We start from the raw sequence: 15480 nt of genomic DNA, 5'->3' as shown, positions 1-15480 counted from the left end.
ATGTTACAATTACATAATATTTCTACTTCAATTCGTTTTTTTTTAAATATAAACATTTAAATGGTGGCTGTCATAAGAAAATTTGATTTATTCAAACAAATTAAACATTGAAGAACAGTAAAACTTATAATGAATATGTTATATGGGTCATATATTTAGCAAAATACCCCTCTCTACAGTTTATTTTTCTATCTGACTAAAAAATGTATGGTCACCGAATACGTTTTTTCTGAGGTAAATGTGACATTAACATGACATTGTTTACAAGCCATTATTGACATCTTTGCGTGGCTAAAACACTGATTGAGCGATTACATGAGACAGGATACGGATTGTAAAGTTGTACTCTTTCTTTTAACTTACCTTCGGATGTTTAGTCATGTTTATTTTGTGCTGAAACTGGTATTAATGTGGAGGAGATGATCAGTTCACGTGCGCCTCGCACTGCTGCGTCTGTTGAACTGAGGCGCTACAGCGATCTGTCACTTCACATTAAACAGCGTCAAAACGGCATTTATTGTTTAAGTACTGCAATACAATGGACAGAATTCGAAATCTGAGACGTTTTCATATTAAAAGTACCAAAGGCACAATGCTTATTGTGATTTATTGGATGGGAAGTGCCCTTCAATGTTCCGTCCATTAACTGAAAACAGGCTAGACTAATCGATTCTTGGGATTTAAGAATCTATATAGTTCCGTAAAAATGAGAATCTATTAATATCGAGATATCAATATTTTTTACCCAGCCCTAATTTTTCTTAAATGTATACATGCATGTGTGTGTATTTATATATACATAATAAATATACACAGTATACACACATATATTATGTAAACAAAAACTTTTATTTTGGATGCGATTAATCGCGATTAATCATCTGACAGCACTAGAATAATGTTAGTTGGTTAACTTCATTTATCAAATAGATATATCCTTCAGTTATTTTCACACTTAATTATGCCCATTAAAATGTATTTTACAAGTTTTAGTTACTTTCACCTGTTAATTTTTTGCTCTATGGTACATAACCTTTAATTTAATAGCATTACATTTACATTTACATTTAGTCATTTAGCATTACAGTACTGAGCCGCTGTAATGGAGCAGCTCTAATCACACATTTTGCTGTAATAATGCAGGGAACCACTCATAATAAATCTTTCAGAAATATAAGTAGCGTTTTTTCATCTGAAACGTGCTGAGATTTATATTTCAAAGCAACTAATACAGAAACACTCATGAAGCAAGCAAAACATGCGCAACATGTGCACGTATTTGTATTGGTGCAGAATGAGAGGGACAAGTACAGTACAGACAAGCGCATTTACACTGGCTGATAGTTTCACTTTCACCATAAAGTTGTGCATGCTTAAGGTTGAAAATAAATGTTACGATTTAGATTTTAAAAATCCAAATGATGCGTGTGCTAAGCGAGCGAACATCAAAGATCACGCAACAGAAGTGCACTCTCTCCCTACCATTAAGTAACGTAACTTGTGCATTGTTTTACTTACTTGTTTTTGACATATACGACCGAACTACAAACTGTCCAGTGATGTCTGTGAGAAGGGGATATTAACTGGACAAGTTTGCGCACTCAGTCCACTCAGCGTGATTGGCTTATCAGCTCGCGCACATCAGCTATACAGGCGTTAATACTGAATGTTTATATTAATTGCGTAGACATCCTTAATCTCTAATAATAACTCCATTCTGCTATCTGTTGTTCTATTGTCTGTGTTTCTTTGTCTGAATACGGCACTTATCACATGCTGTGTGGTATCAGCGTTTTGTATCTAGACATTTTAACGAGTACGAGTACAGGAGCATAGTATCGGACCCGATACCAATACCAGTATCGGCGCATCCCTAGTAGGTGGCGGCAAGTGACTGTTAATAAGTGAACATTTGAGTCATTAGTTCAAGCAATTCTTTCAGATGGCTAATTTGTTCAAGAATCAAGCAAGTGAATCAAACATCTTTATGAATGGATCACTGAATGACTCATGATTGACTCATTGACTCACGATTCGTTCAAAAATGCTAAATCATTCAGTAACGAAACTGCTGTGTGCTGCTCGGATATTATAGAATGATTATTACTTGTTTATTGAATGAATAAAATCATTGTCAAATTTGCAATCATGCTGATATTCAGGAAACGGCACTCTCTTGGTCATCTCATGTTGCTTAACTAGGCTACATTATGTTATAAATATAAAACCTCAATTTTTTACCATAGTATGTTTGTTCTGTGAGTTTCTTTGTCTGTGCTGTTGTGCTCATTAGTTTTGATTTCTTCACGAGATTCTCTCACACACAGATAGGCTGTGTTAGTCTCAACTGGTGGTTACTGTCAATACATTACTCTTTTTCAATCGTCATTTACAACAAATATAATCAAATCAGAATCATTAAATGGCAATTTGCACCGACCGGAGACAATTACCAAAATTGTTCTGTGCGTGTATCACATCAATGTACATATTTTGCAATAGCAAATTAAAAAGTTAATTATGAAGGCGCTATATTCAAAATAAACTGGTCATTTTTTTCTTCAAAACCATCTAAAATTTTTAATGCCTGACTTTTAATGCTATTTAAAGGGATAGTTCACCTAAAAATGTAATGCTATTTAAAATGATAGTTCACCATGAATTACTCACCCTCATATCATTCCAAACCCGTAAGACATTCATTCATCTTCAGAACACAAATTAAGATATTTTTGATGAAATCCGAGAGCTCTCTGACCTTCAATTTTGGAGAGTATCACAATGCATGTGCGTGCTTTCCTTTAAATGTAAACAACACATGCACATGTTGCTGCTTACGTTGAACACATTGAACATGCTGTACCCTTGTTTTCGCATCGAGAACAGCATGCGCATGCATTATTTTACAGTTGAACCACTGATGTCACATGGACTATTTTCCTGATGTCCTTGATACGGTTCTGGACTTGGGAACATTTCAGATGTGTCTGTCTATGGAGGGTCAGACAGCTCTCGGATTTCATCAAAAATATCTTAATTTGTGTTCCGAAGGTCTTGTGAACAAAGGTCTTACAGGTTTGGAAAGACATGAGGGTGAGTAATGACAGAATTTTTCTTTTTGGGTGAACGATCCCTTTAAGGCCTTAATTTTCACAAAATCCATTTAATGACTTTTAATGCTTTTTAATGCCCCGCAATCAAGATGGTCTATACAGGTGATGGCGCACATAGGTGGGCCAGACAGTCCACACAAAGGACATTTAATCTTGTTTATTTAGGACACTATGTGGGAGGTCCTAACAGTTGTCCCACAGACAGAACTTTGGGTTAAGATTCCTTGAAGACAGACCAGCTAACATAAATGTTGAAGAACTGTTATACTACTATCATGAATAAATTATTCTCCCTGCAAGAACTCTAGTCAAGCTTACTTATTTTATGTATTAGAGAAATTTAGTAAATTGGTGAGCTACCGAAATGACTGCTCAGCCAAATACAGCAAAATCTCATTTATCAACAACACTGTACATCAATGCAAAAGGAAAAGTGCCAATTTTAGATAATGTAACTGCTCACCATTTTAATCGCCTTTCTTGTAGTTAGTTGAAATGGTTCTACAGTGTAAAAATGATTACACAAACATTCCAATAAATAATTTAATTACACTCTTAAAGACAACACCTACTTGCAATTAAGTGAAATTTATCATTTAAATGAAACATTAATTCTATGAAAAAAGGTAACTTTGCCTTATGCTTTACTATGACAACAGCATTATAACATCTATGAAGAGCTTCTATGAAAGCAGACCTTCTCCTGGTGTCTCTGCTCCATTTCTACCAGTTGACTCTGATGTTCCATATCCATGGCAGACATGAGCTTGCGCTCATCACACAATATCTTCTGCATATCCAGCAGATTGGCCTTTTCCTGCTTCAGCTCACTCTCCAGCTTGGCATTAGCCGCCTTGGAGGCTACAACCTGAAACAGGTGCACAGAAATTAGTCAACCTTATTACAGGACAGTACAAAACAAATAGCTCCATAAAATAAACCAATAATGTGTTCTATGTGAATGGTAGCAATTCTACCTCAGACATACTGTGACTGACAGACTTGATAACAATTTAACAAAATTGAAGCTTATCTGAATAATTGTAATTTTTTGTTAAACTTTTGGAATCAATTGACATTCCTATTTTTACATGTCTGGCATAGTGTGTTCATCAAACTGCAAATTACTGAAACTCCCATTTTAAAAAAAAAGCATTTTATTTTTATTAAAAATAAAAAGCCCCAGGAAGCCATGGTTTACAGTGATTTTAAAGCTAAGCGGTTTTAAAAATCACTAAACCATGGCTTCAAGAGGCTTACTGCTTTTATAAAATGGATACTTCATAAGAGAAGGTTTTATAAAAATAAAAAAAACAGCAACAAGAATGGTTGCCAAGCAACACACAGACAGAATAGCAATATACTGATGTAAGGTTACAGGTGTGTTTATAGCAAATTGTATGTCTCTTTGAATGAGGCTAGGCTAAACATAATCAAGGACTGGAACTATGCGTATTATAAATAAGTATATAATCTGTTGTAATATGTCTCAGAGTGAAGTGCGGCACCGGTGCATCTTTAGCATTATCAGCATCTCCAAGTGGCTCGTTTAATTTTATTTATTTATTAATTCTTTTTCATTTAAATTTAATGCACATTTGAGAACACAAAGGCCCAATCCCATTTCTACCCCCTAGCCATTCCCCTTCCCCTACCCCTCTGTTTTGCGCGTTCACATTAAGGGGTAGGGGTGTCTCGATTCTCTTTTGGTTGGAGGGGTAGGGGAAGGGCCAGATAGCCCTTCAAACAAAGATTTTTCGGGAACACACTTCAAACGAAGGGGTATGAATTATCTCAGTGTAAACCGGCTACAGCAGCAACATGACTGCCCGAGCGAACAAAAAGAACCATGTAAGCATTATTGGCATTAATAAAGATTTGAATGAAAAGTAATCATTTGTTTTATTTTACATTACATTTATTTATTTAGCAGATGCTTTTATCCAAAGCGACTTACAAATGAGGACAATGAAAGCTATTAAAATCAATAAAAGAGCAATGATATGCAAGTGCTATAACAAGTCTCAGTTAGCTTAACGCAGTACACGTAGCAAGGTTTTTTTTTGTAATTATATAATAAATAAAAAGAAAACAGATAGAATAGAAAAGAGCAAGCTAGTGTTATAGGCCTTTTTTGCTTTTGTTAATTGTATAATAAATAAAAAGAAAACAAATAGATAGAATACAAAAAGATTAGAAAAGCTAGTGTTAGTTTTTTTTTTCTTAAGAAAACAAGCAGTAAATAGAGTGCAAGTCTAAAAGGGACAAGTTTTTTTTAAGAATAGAATTAGAATAGAGTGCGCTGGAGTTAGAGGGTCAAATAAAGATGGAAGAGGGTTTGATGGAACCACAAGCAGTTCTGTCTTGGCAAGGTTGAGTTGAAGGTGATGGTCCTTCATCCAGCAAGAAATGTCTGTTAGACAAGCTGAGATGCAAGCAGCTATCGTCGGATCATCAGGATGGAATGAGAGGTAAAGTTGAATGTCATCAGCACAGTGTTATGAAAAGCAATGTTTCTGAATGACAGAACCTAGTGATGCCATGTAGACAGAGAAGAGAAGTGGTCCAAGAACTGAGCCCTGAGGCACTCTAGTAGTTAGATGTTGCGACTTGGACACCTCACCTCTCCAAGATACCTTGAAGGACCTATCTGAAAGGTAAGACTCAAACCACTGGAGTGCGGTTCCTGAGATGCCCTTTGCCAATAAGGTTGACTGGAGGATCTGGTGGTTAACCGTGTCAAAAGCAGCAGACAGATCCAGCAAGATACTGTAAGTATTGAAGATTTGGAATCCGATCTTGCCAGTCTTAGGCCTTCAACGACAGAGCAAGGCAGTCTCGGTTGAATGCCCACTTCTGAAACCAGACTGATTGCTGTCGAGGAGGTTGTTCTGTGTGAGAAGGGATGTGTTAATGATGTGAGTGCAGGTACAACTGCAGGAGATATGGCTTGAAAGAGATGAGATGGAATAGGATCAAGCGGACAAGTAGTAGGATGATTAGAAAGGATGAGTTTGGAGACTTCTGCCTCAGAGAGTGAAGAGAAGGATGTGAATGAGTGTATGTTTGCTGGTAAGATGAACTTGACAGATTGTGGTGTGAAAAAATGTGCACTGATGGTTTTAATTTTATTAATGAAGAACATGGCAAAGTCGTGTTTTATGTTACATTCAATCGTGTGTTTATATTTACGGTTATGTTATTCAAAGAAATGTTTGCCAAAAATTGCTACAATTTGCTAACGTCATATTACAGACTACACGATAGTGCCACAACTCATGTCTGATCAGGGCGATAACCACCATTGACATTGAGGGGGGCTAGTCCCCCCAATAATTACAATTCACTTCATTTTTTCTCAAATACCTATTGCCAATTCGAGAGAGAGAGAGCTTCTGTTCATATCTCTTTACAATGAGTGAGTTTACTTCAAAAACAGTAATTTTATCCCCTCGTTGCTGGAAAATATAATGTAGCGATTCAGTATTTAAACTGTTATTAATAAAAGTCGTGGGGCAGCATTGACAAGTTTCTTTGCTCCTGGATGTCAGAGCTGCGCGTATATATATATATATATATATATATATATATATATATGTGTGTGTGTGTCAGTAAGCAGCGCATTAATATAGAACGGCAAGGCTCTAATGCACACCAGAATATGTGTGTATATTGTAGGAGTTAGACGACGTATGATCATGTGTAACGGTATAGTAGTGGTGTCCCAATTCTTAGGGGAATATTTTCACCCTTACCCCTTGACACTCTGTTTCAATTGACAAGGGGAAGGGGTAGGGGTAGGGGGAAGGGGTATAAAATATAATTGGGATTGGGCCAAAGTGTGTCACTATGGCACTTATGTTGCATTTTCACCTTCGCATAATTTCCAACATTTTTCATGGACGGATGATTGCAGTATTTTAGTATCAAGATTTGTAATGAGACACAAACCTATTTTCACAGAAACAGCAGTTTTCCATGGCCATAACTCATGACTTGACAAAAACGTTTCAATGTAATAGGCAGTGGTGTTGCCAAGATATTGCTGCAGCTTTAAAAAAAAAAACAACAACAACAAAAAACACACTATCAACTTGGATGCTGAGTTTCTCGAAAATGGTTTGAGATTTGACATTTTTGGATTTTTACAAAAAGATGAACTTTTTGTTGGCTTAGTCTGATGATGATCTGTGTGAAATTTGATTTGGTTCATTTTTTGACAAGACTCGAAATGGCAGACAGACAAAACGGTTGAATGTTGAAAAAATACCAAGGAATTTTGTAGAACTGAATGAATATAAAGAGGTGAGATTTATGGACATCAGATGAAAAAAAGCTGAAAACATTGCAAATTACACATTATTGTAATGATACACCAATGACATTAGAAAAATTCAAATTGGTTAAAATAGGATAGTATGATATTGTCTGACTGTGCATACCAGTCTCTTGATTTCTGGTCATGAATTTTACATACATTTTGGCCATGAGTTTTTCATATCTAATGACCAGTAAGTAGGTGGCACTGTGCCAAAACTGTGCAGGTGCTATCACGTCTTGTTTGTCATGACAGTTACAAAGTTATACTTTGGACTGCTCTTCACCAAATTTGTTGATGCGCTATATGAGAATGGTTTGATCTATCAAAAATAACTATTCACCAGGATGGTCTCACGATGATCTGAGAAAATCGGACCAACAATCAAGGTATTAGAGGAAAAAAATAATTCAAAGTTTTCAAAGTGATTCAAAATGGCGAACAGCAAGTTCAGCCGACCATGTCATAATTGGTTTTACTGTTCTCTGTACAACCCAAGGAACATATCAAGACCAGTATCATGACAGCAGGCAAAGTTACTAGTTTTATAAATGGTTATATACTCTGGTCACAAGGTGACACTGTCCCAAAACATTTGAAATACCTTTAAGGCATTATGTTGAAGACACGTACCAAGTTTCGTAACAACGCATAAAAAAAATAGCATTTTGTGACAAAATTCAAAATGGCTGATGGACAAAATAGCAGACATCGCTTGACTTTGCATGGTGGCACCAAATCCAAAGATAACTTCTGAATAGTTCAAATAAAATTATTAATAATAATAATAACAACAACAACAACAAAAGATTTTCAGAGCCTTGCGAAAGTATTCGTACCCCTTCATTTTTTTCACATTTTATTTATTCACATTTAACTGCTTTAAATTAATTTTCCCCACATAAATTGAAACTCCATACACCACAATGACAAAGCAAAAAACAGATATGTGACAACTTTGCAAATTTATTAAAATAAAAAATCTGAAATAAGTACACTGCAGAAGTATTCATACCCTTAACTCAGTACTTAGGCCCAATTCTTTTTTTATACCCCTTCCCCTTGTCCCTTGAAACAGAGTGTCAAGGGGTAGGGATGAAAATATTCCCCTAAGAAATGGGACACCACTACTATACTGTTACACGTCATCATACGTCGTCTAGCTCCTACAATACACACACCTATACTGGTGCTGGTGTGCATTAGAGCCTTTAATTAACATTCTCACACACACACACACACACACACACACAGAGGAGATCGCACAGCTCACATCCAGGAGCAAAGAAACTTGTCAACGCTGCCCTGCGACTTTTATTAATAAAATGGTTTAAATACTGAATCGCTACATTATATTTTCCAGCAACAAGAGGATAAAAGCTGTTTTTTTTTAAGTAAACTCACTCATTGTAAAGAGACACACAGACACATGTACACACAATTTTCATCTCTCTCTCCCTCAAATTGGCCATATTTCAGAAAAAGGTTTAGTGATTTCAAATTACTGGGGGGACTAGCCCCCTCAATGTCTACATTACATTTACATTTATTCATTTAGCAGATGCTTTTATCCAAACTGACTTACAATTGAGGAATACAATAAACAATTCATCATAAAGAGGCAAATAAACGCAAGAAGTGCTTGCAATACAAAGTTTCAGGCATTGTTCAGATTAGTACAAGCTAGACAGGGAGAGATTAAGGAAAGAGAAAGCAAAGTTTTTTTTTTTAAGATGAAGTCAAATGGTGACAAAAGTTTTCAGAACGATTCAGCATTCCGGATTGGGGTGGAAAGTTCATTCCACCAGCCAGGAAGTTCTGTAAAGTGATTTTGTGCCTCACGATGTCTATGGTGGTTATCTCCCTGATCAGAAGAAAATGTTGCGGAACTATCATGCAGTCAGTAATGATTTAGTAAGCAAACTTTAGCGATTTTATTTGCAAACATTTCTTTGAACAACATGATCGTAAATATGAACACATGATTGAATGTAACATAAAACAAATGATTACTTTCAATTCTTACATTTGTGTCTTTTTGTTCGCTTGGGCAACCATGTTGCCGCTGTAGCCAGATTATGCTGAGATAATTCTCATACCCCTTCGTTTGAAGTGTGGTCCCGAAAAATCTTCATTTGATAAGCTATTTGGCTTTTCCCCCTACCCCTCCAAACAAAAGAGAATCGAGACACCCCTACCCCTTCACGTGAACGCACGAAACGGAGGAGTAGGGGTAAGGGGTAGAAATGGGATTGGGCCTTAGTAGAAGCACCTTTACAACCTCAAGTCTTTTTGGGTATGATGCGACAAGCTTTGCAAATCTGCATTTGGAAATTATCTACTCATCCCTTCACCTTTCATGCTATGTCAGGTTGGATGTGGACAAACAGACATTTTCAGGTTTCAGGTTCTGGCTGAGCCACATAAAGACATTCAAAGAGTTGTCCATAAGCCACTCTTGCACTGTCTTAGTGTGCATTTAGGTTCATAGTCCTGTTGGAAGGTAAACCTTCTGCCCAGTCTGAGGTTCTGAATGTTCTGGACTAGGTTTTCATTAAGTCTATCTCTATATTTTGCTGCGTTGAACAACATATAGCAAAGACTTTGATGAGTCCTCAGCTCCTGCTGCTAAAAAAAAAAAAAAAACACAGCAAGAGGCAGGTACCACCACATATTACTGTTGAGATAGTACTGTGCAGGCGATGAGCAGTGCCTGGTTTGCTCCATTCACAATACTTGGTATATCAGACCGAATAATCTTGTTTCTTACTGTCTGAGAGTCTTTTAGGTGCTTTTTTGCAAATTCCAAGAAGGTTTTCATGTGTCTTCACTGAGAGGATTGAGTCTGGCCACACTGCCATAAAGCCTAGATCAGTGGAGTGTGTTGCAGTGATGTTTGTCCTTCTGTAAGTGACCATCAGCTTCTTGGTCATCACTCTAACCCAGGGGTGTCAAATTCAATTCCTGGAGGGCCACAGCCCTGTAGAGTTTAGCTCCAACCCTAATTAAACACACCTGACCCAGCTAATCATGCCCTTTAGGCTTATTTGAAAACTACATGGTTTCTGTGTTGGAGCAGGGTTAGAGCTAAACTCTGTAGGGCTGTGGCCCTCTAGAAACCGAGTTTGACACCCCTGCTCTAACCAAAGCTCTTCGCCATCAATTGCTTAGTTTGGCCAAGGGGCCAGCTCTAGGAAGAGTCCAGGGGCCTCATTTATAACTGTTGCGTACGCACAAAACCTGAGATTTATAAAAAACAAACTTGACGGGAAAATTTGCGCACCTGCACGCAAACTCTGACCCATGCGTACAGACTTTTTTTCCTGGAGAGAGAAAAGTAATGAAGCAAACAACGATTTTAAACTGTTTTCATTTCATCATATTAATTTACATTAAATATTCCACTATTATATATTTACGCAGAAGTTAAACCAAAATTATATGAATTTAGACATAGCCTATTTGTAGTGGATGCGCTTGATTACTTTTCCTGTGGTATGTTATGTTTTAATGACAGCGAGGAGTGCTATAGGTGCACAATAATTTATCTTTAAACTAAACTCCACATCTCATGTTATGAGAAAATATTTTTAGCGAGAACAATGATCAATGATATCATTGTTATCACTTCGATATTGTGGCGGACACTTCTGGATTTGGTGGAACGGTCTATTGTCTGGTTTGAATATGACCAATGATAATAGCATACTGTACATCCGCAGCTGCACGTAGGTGTTGATGTCGTGTGAAGGCATCTCCACAACATTATGAAAAATACCACTGTATTTGAAGGATACAACTTGAAGAAAACGTTAAGATTTGCACGTTTCCTTTTTAAAATACTTTGTCAGTGACGCGCAGAGTCAGATAATTGTATTTACACTGCAATAAATATAGGCCTATATTTTTCCACTAAAAATAGCTAAAAGATGTTGACCTTATCAGCAAAACTTAATTTTTTAAAACAATTGAAATATTATTTGGCCAGTGGAAATTAATGAGATCAACTCTATTCTAAATTATTTTTCTGAGAACTATTTTAAACAGTTTTTTTAATAGATATTTTGATATATTTATTCTATTATATTAACAGAATAGATAGATGATATATTAAAAAGGATACTGGATGATTTTTAGTAATAAAAATTAATGTGTATGGCACAAATGGCATTTATAGTCCGTATCTCATATTTCCTTAATGTCTTGTACCTTTGAAGGTGTTAAACATGGTGTCACGTGGATGGGAATATGCATGGAAATGATATGCAGATGAGGTTATGCATAGTAAAACTAGGCGTTGAAAGCTCCATATATGGTGATTTCTGGGTGGAGTCGGGGTGGAGATGCACCTACGCACAATCTTCCCCTGACTGGGATTTATAAAGGGATTTTTGCGCAGGTTCTGGCATACGCATGGTTTTATACATCTGAAAACTTTTGTGCATACGCAAAATCTAGCTTTTGTGCCTACGTACACTTTTAGGATGAAATCTATGGAGAGTTTTCTAAATGAGACCCCTGGTTGTTTAAAACTTCTTCCATTAAGAATAATGCAAGCTACATGCTTCTGTGAACCTTCAATGTAGCAGTTTTTTTCTAACCTTTTCTGAGGGGTACGGATACTTTCACAAGGCACTGTAGCAGCAAGCAGCAATTACCGGGTATCATGCGCTTTACGACCTTTATCGATTCTATGGGTTTAGGCCGACCCTATGGAAGAATATTCCAGACTATTTTCAAAAGAAATTGCAAATTGTATTTTTTAATTGCATTTTCCATATGTGCGAACAAACAGAAAACCCAGGCCTCCTTATATTCTTTGGCACCTTACACAATAAATAAGTCTGTCGTTTTCACCCCAAATGCAGCGACTATACCCTGCTACAAGCGAAAGCTCAACAGTACGCACAATAGGTCGATATTCACTATTAACCAAACGCTTTTCACCTGTCTCGAGATCTCTATGTTTAGCCTCCGATTGATGCACATGAGCAAACAGACAGTGCAATTCTACACCTATTACTGTATATTTTATTCCTGTCTTTTAATTCATAATGGAGAGTGTTGCGCCTGCCTCAATATCTTTTAGTATTTGCACTTCAACTGTTGCACATAAGCACGTAAACAGAGAAATCTACACTTATTTACCTATTTGCCACCTTATCTTATATTTTATTCCTGACTTATAACGCCTAAGCATCGCACTTGCCGATCTCTCACTGTTTACACTCCGATTGATGCATGCGACACAAAATGCTTCTACTCTTATGTCACTTCACCAGTCAGACCTACTGTAGGTGCAGCTGTCATAGAACATGCCACAGCCAAGATTAGTTAACTTAATATTAAAAATCACGTGATTCAATTAGTGTCCAGTGGCTGTGAACAGTGAGAGATCTTAAGGCAGGTGCAGCGTGCACATCATAACGGATTAAAACAGTTGAATAAAATATAAGGTAAGGTGGCAAATAGGTAAAAAATTATATGTTGATGTGTGTATGTCTCTTTGTTGATGTGTGAGTGATGTTGAGGCAGGTGAAAAGAGTCCTCTGCTGCCATCGACTGGTTATAATGGTAATATTATGTCACTTTCATTTTAAAAGTGCCTGTTTTCCACCAGAAATCTCCACTAAAGGCACATTTTCCATGTTAACCCTATTAAGCATGCCTACACACAGGCACACATACACTTTTTTGTTGTACATATAGATATTTTAACCCTCTGGGATCTGAGGGGTTTTGGGGCCCTGGAGAGGTTTTGACATGCCCTGACATTTGAATTTTTTTCAATATCTTAAACATATAAATGGCTAACGTCTGATTACACTGTAATCAGCACAAACTGTGCTACAATAATATGTGAGCAGCATGAATGTACATGATTGTGTTTTTGAAAAAACAGCGTTTATGCGTGGTAAGTAAAAAAACGAAAACTTTCAAGTCACTGAAATAAGACCATAAAACACATACACAGCATTTGTTTAAGACTTTTGAGAACTGGATGTGGTAGTCTAGAGTTTTTGCTCCAAAATGATGTGAAAATCTTGATGTGTTCACTCATTCACAGAAAAAAATATATTGATTTAACTTTTATAAGACATGATGTGTGTTAGAAAGGACGTATGTGAGGGAGTGACAATGGCACATGAATATTTAGTGATTCACACCTGAGAGACAAAGGAGCCCTCCCCTAATGGGCCATAAGTGAGTAATGTGTCTGTGAAGCAGGTAACAAAGAATGTGAGGAGAGTAAATGGGTGTTTTGATTATTTATATTTTATTTACAACACAGTATAATCAAAATATACACAGAGAAGGGCAAGGACACATGATTCAACATACTGATCTAAACACTGAGACTTGAACAGTAACACACCTTTGTGTTAAACATTCTTAGATTCTAACAGGCCAGTTGCATAAACATAGATACTATGTTAAGACTGTCTTAAGAACTAGTTTGACCAACTAGCAGTTGGCCAAGAGATAATCAGTCTCACTTTTCTGATTAAAATTGGGCCAATCTACATTTTTGTAACTGACCTTAAACAGTTATGACCAGTCTACATGAAAACAAATTAGATGGCAACATTTTTAAGACTAGTCTAAGCAGTTTATGCAACCGGCCCCATATGTTGTAAACACTCTTACTACTTTTATATATATATATATATATATATATATATATATCTTGTGTGAAGCAACACCTCCCCCTTTACCTTTTGGACGCGGCTCATGTTTATAACAGTAATCTTGGGGGGTAGACTCATTTAAAATAATGTAATCATCAGGTTTTAGCCAGGTTTCTGTCAAACAGAGCACATCTAGTTTATGATCAGTGATCATATCATTTACAAAAAGTGCTTTCGTAAAAAGGGACCTGATATTCAATAAGCCAAGCTTTATCATTTGTTTATCCGTATTGCATCTGTTTTTTATTTGTTGAACATCAATTAAATTGTTACTCTTAAATTGGTTTGGACGTTTTTTGTATTTTCTAGTTCGGGGAACAGACACAATCTCTATAGTGTGATATCTAGGTGAAACCAAATTTCAAGCTTTCTATGCATATATTTCTCATGTATGTGAGGCAAGTAGTCACTGAGATTCAGGTTGTTCTATTTACGTGTCTATGAAAAAGGTGACAGAGACTGAGACGTCAGAGAGCGCACCCTGTTTGTTTTCTTTATTTTACAGAAGCACGTTGTTTTGTTGTCATTATAAATATACACAAAAGAAGACCCTTTGCAGTTTCAAATGATACCTTACTCTTATCTGTACGATCAAAAATTATGGAGCACTTTTAGTTATTTTCATGGTCATCAAGAAAAAACTAGACAGACGGGCTTCGACCCCCGAGGGTTAAATAATAAGTAACAAAATGCTTACCCCAAATCTTCTCTTTATAACACCACTTTCAGGTTTCACAAACGTTGTTGTAGATAGATATTTGAAATAAATGATAGTTTAAAAAAGGCTTACTATAGTCACCTGTTTATAGCACCATTTTCAGGTTGTGTTCAGGTGTTAATGTGACATAATTGCAAAAACTAGGGATGCATCGATACCACTTTTTTCAGTACTCGCCTGATACCGATACTTTTATTTTTGGTACTTGCCGATACCGAGTACCGATACCAATATTTTTATTGCATTTGTACATTTTTTAAATATTGGGTACAGAAACCAAAAGAGTATGTATAATGTTAGTTGGTTAACTTTATTTACCAAATAGATACAGTCAAACCAAAATTTCACCTTCAACATTTCTCACATTATCACAGTTTATTCGCTATAGTTTAGAAAATGGTAATAAAATATGACAAGAACTCAGAATTAAACTGAGTCAGAACAAATTCAGCTTGATAATGTCAGATAACTTTGATAGAAAGGTATGTAATGGATTACAATCAACCAAAAATTAGACAGCTGTTAGTATGACAGTATTTACACAACTATCAATACTTAGTCACTTTTTTTTTTATCCAAAGCAACTTACAAATGAAGACAATAGAAGCAATCAAAATCAACAAAAGAGCAATGATATGCAAG

The 15480-nt window shown here is 36.3% G+C and overlaps 1 protein-coding gene and 1 long non-coding RNA gene across 2 annotated transcripts in view; one reads left to right on the top strand and one right to left on the bottom strand.

Moving 5' to 3' along the window:
• The window catches only part of LOC107675884 (chromosome-associated kinesin KIF4A-like), a 45825-nt gene that overhangs the window by 8875 nt on the left and 21470 nt on the right, over positions 1–15480 (bottom strand). Inside the window, exon 3 of the mRNA XM_016470385.1 lies at positions 3811–3981. Within this exon, the coding sequence (XP_016325871.1) occupies positions 3811–3981 (171 nt within the window). The remainder of the gene's footprint in view (positions 1–3810; positions 3982–15480) is intronic.
• Positions 11870–15480, top strand: part of LOC107675885 (uncharacterized) — a 13607-nt gene continuing 9996 nt past the window's right edge. The window contains exon 1 of the long non-coding RNA XR_001632650.1: positions 11870–11952. This is a non-coding gene — a long non-coding RNA (uncharacterized LOC107675885). The remainder of the gene's footprint in view (positions 11953–15480) is intronic.

This window comes from Sinocyclocheilus anshuiensis, unplaced genomic scaffold (genome assembly GCF_001515605.1).
Source record: "Sinocyclocheilus anshuiensis isolate Anshui unplaced genomic scaffold, SAMN03320099.WGS_v1.1 scaffold2507, whole genome shotgun sequence".
NCBI lineage: Eukaryota > Metazoa > Chordata > Actinopteri > Cypriniformes > Cyprinidae > Sinocyclocheilus > Sinocyclocheilus anshuiensis.
This window is presented reverse-complemented; position numbering and strand designations above follow the sequence as displayed.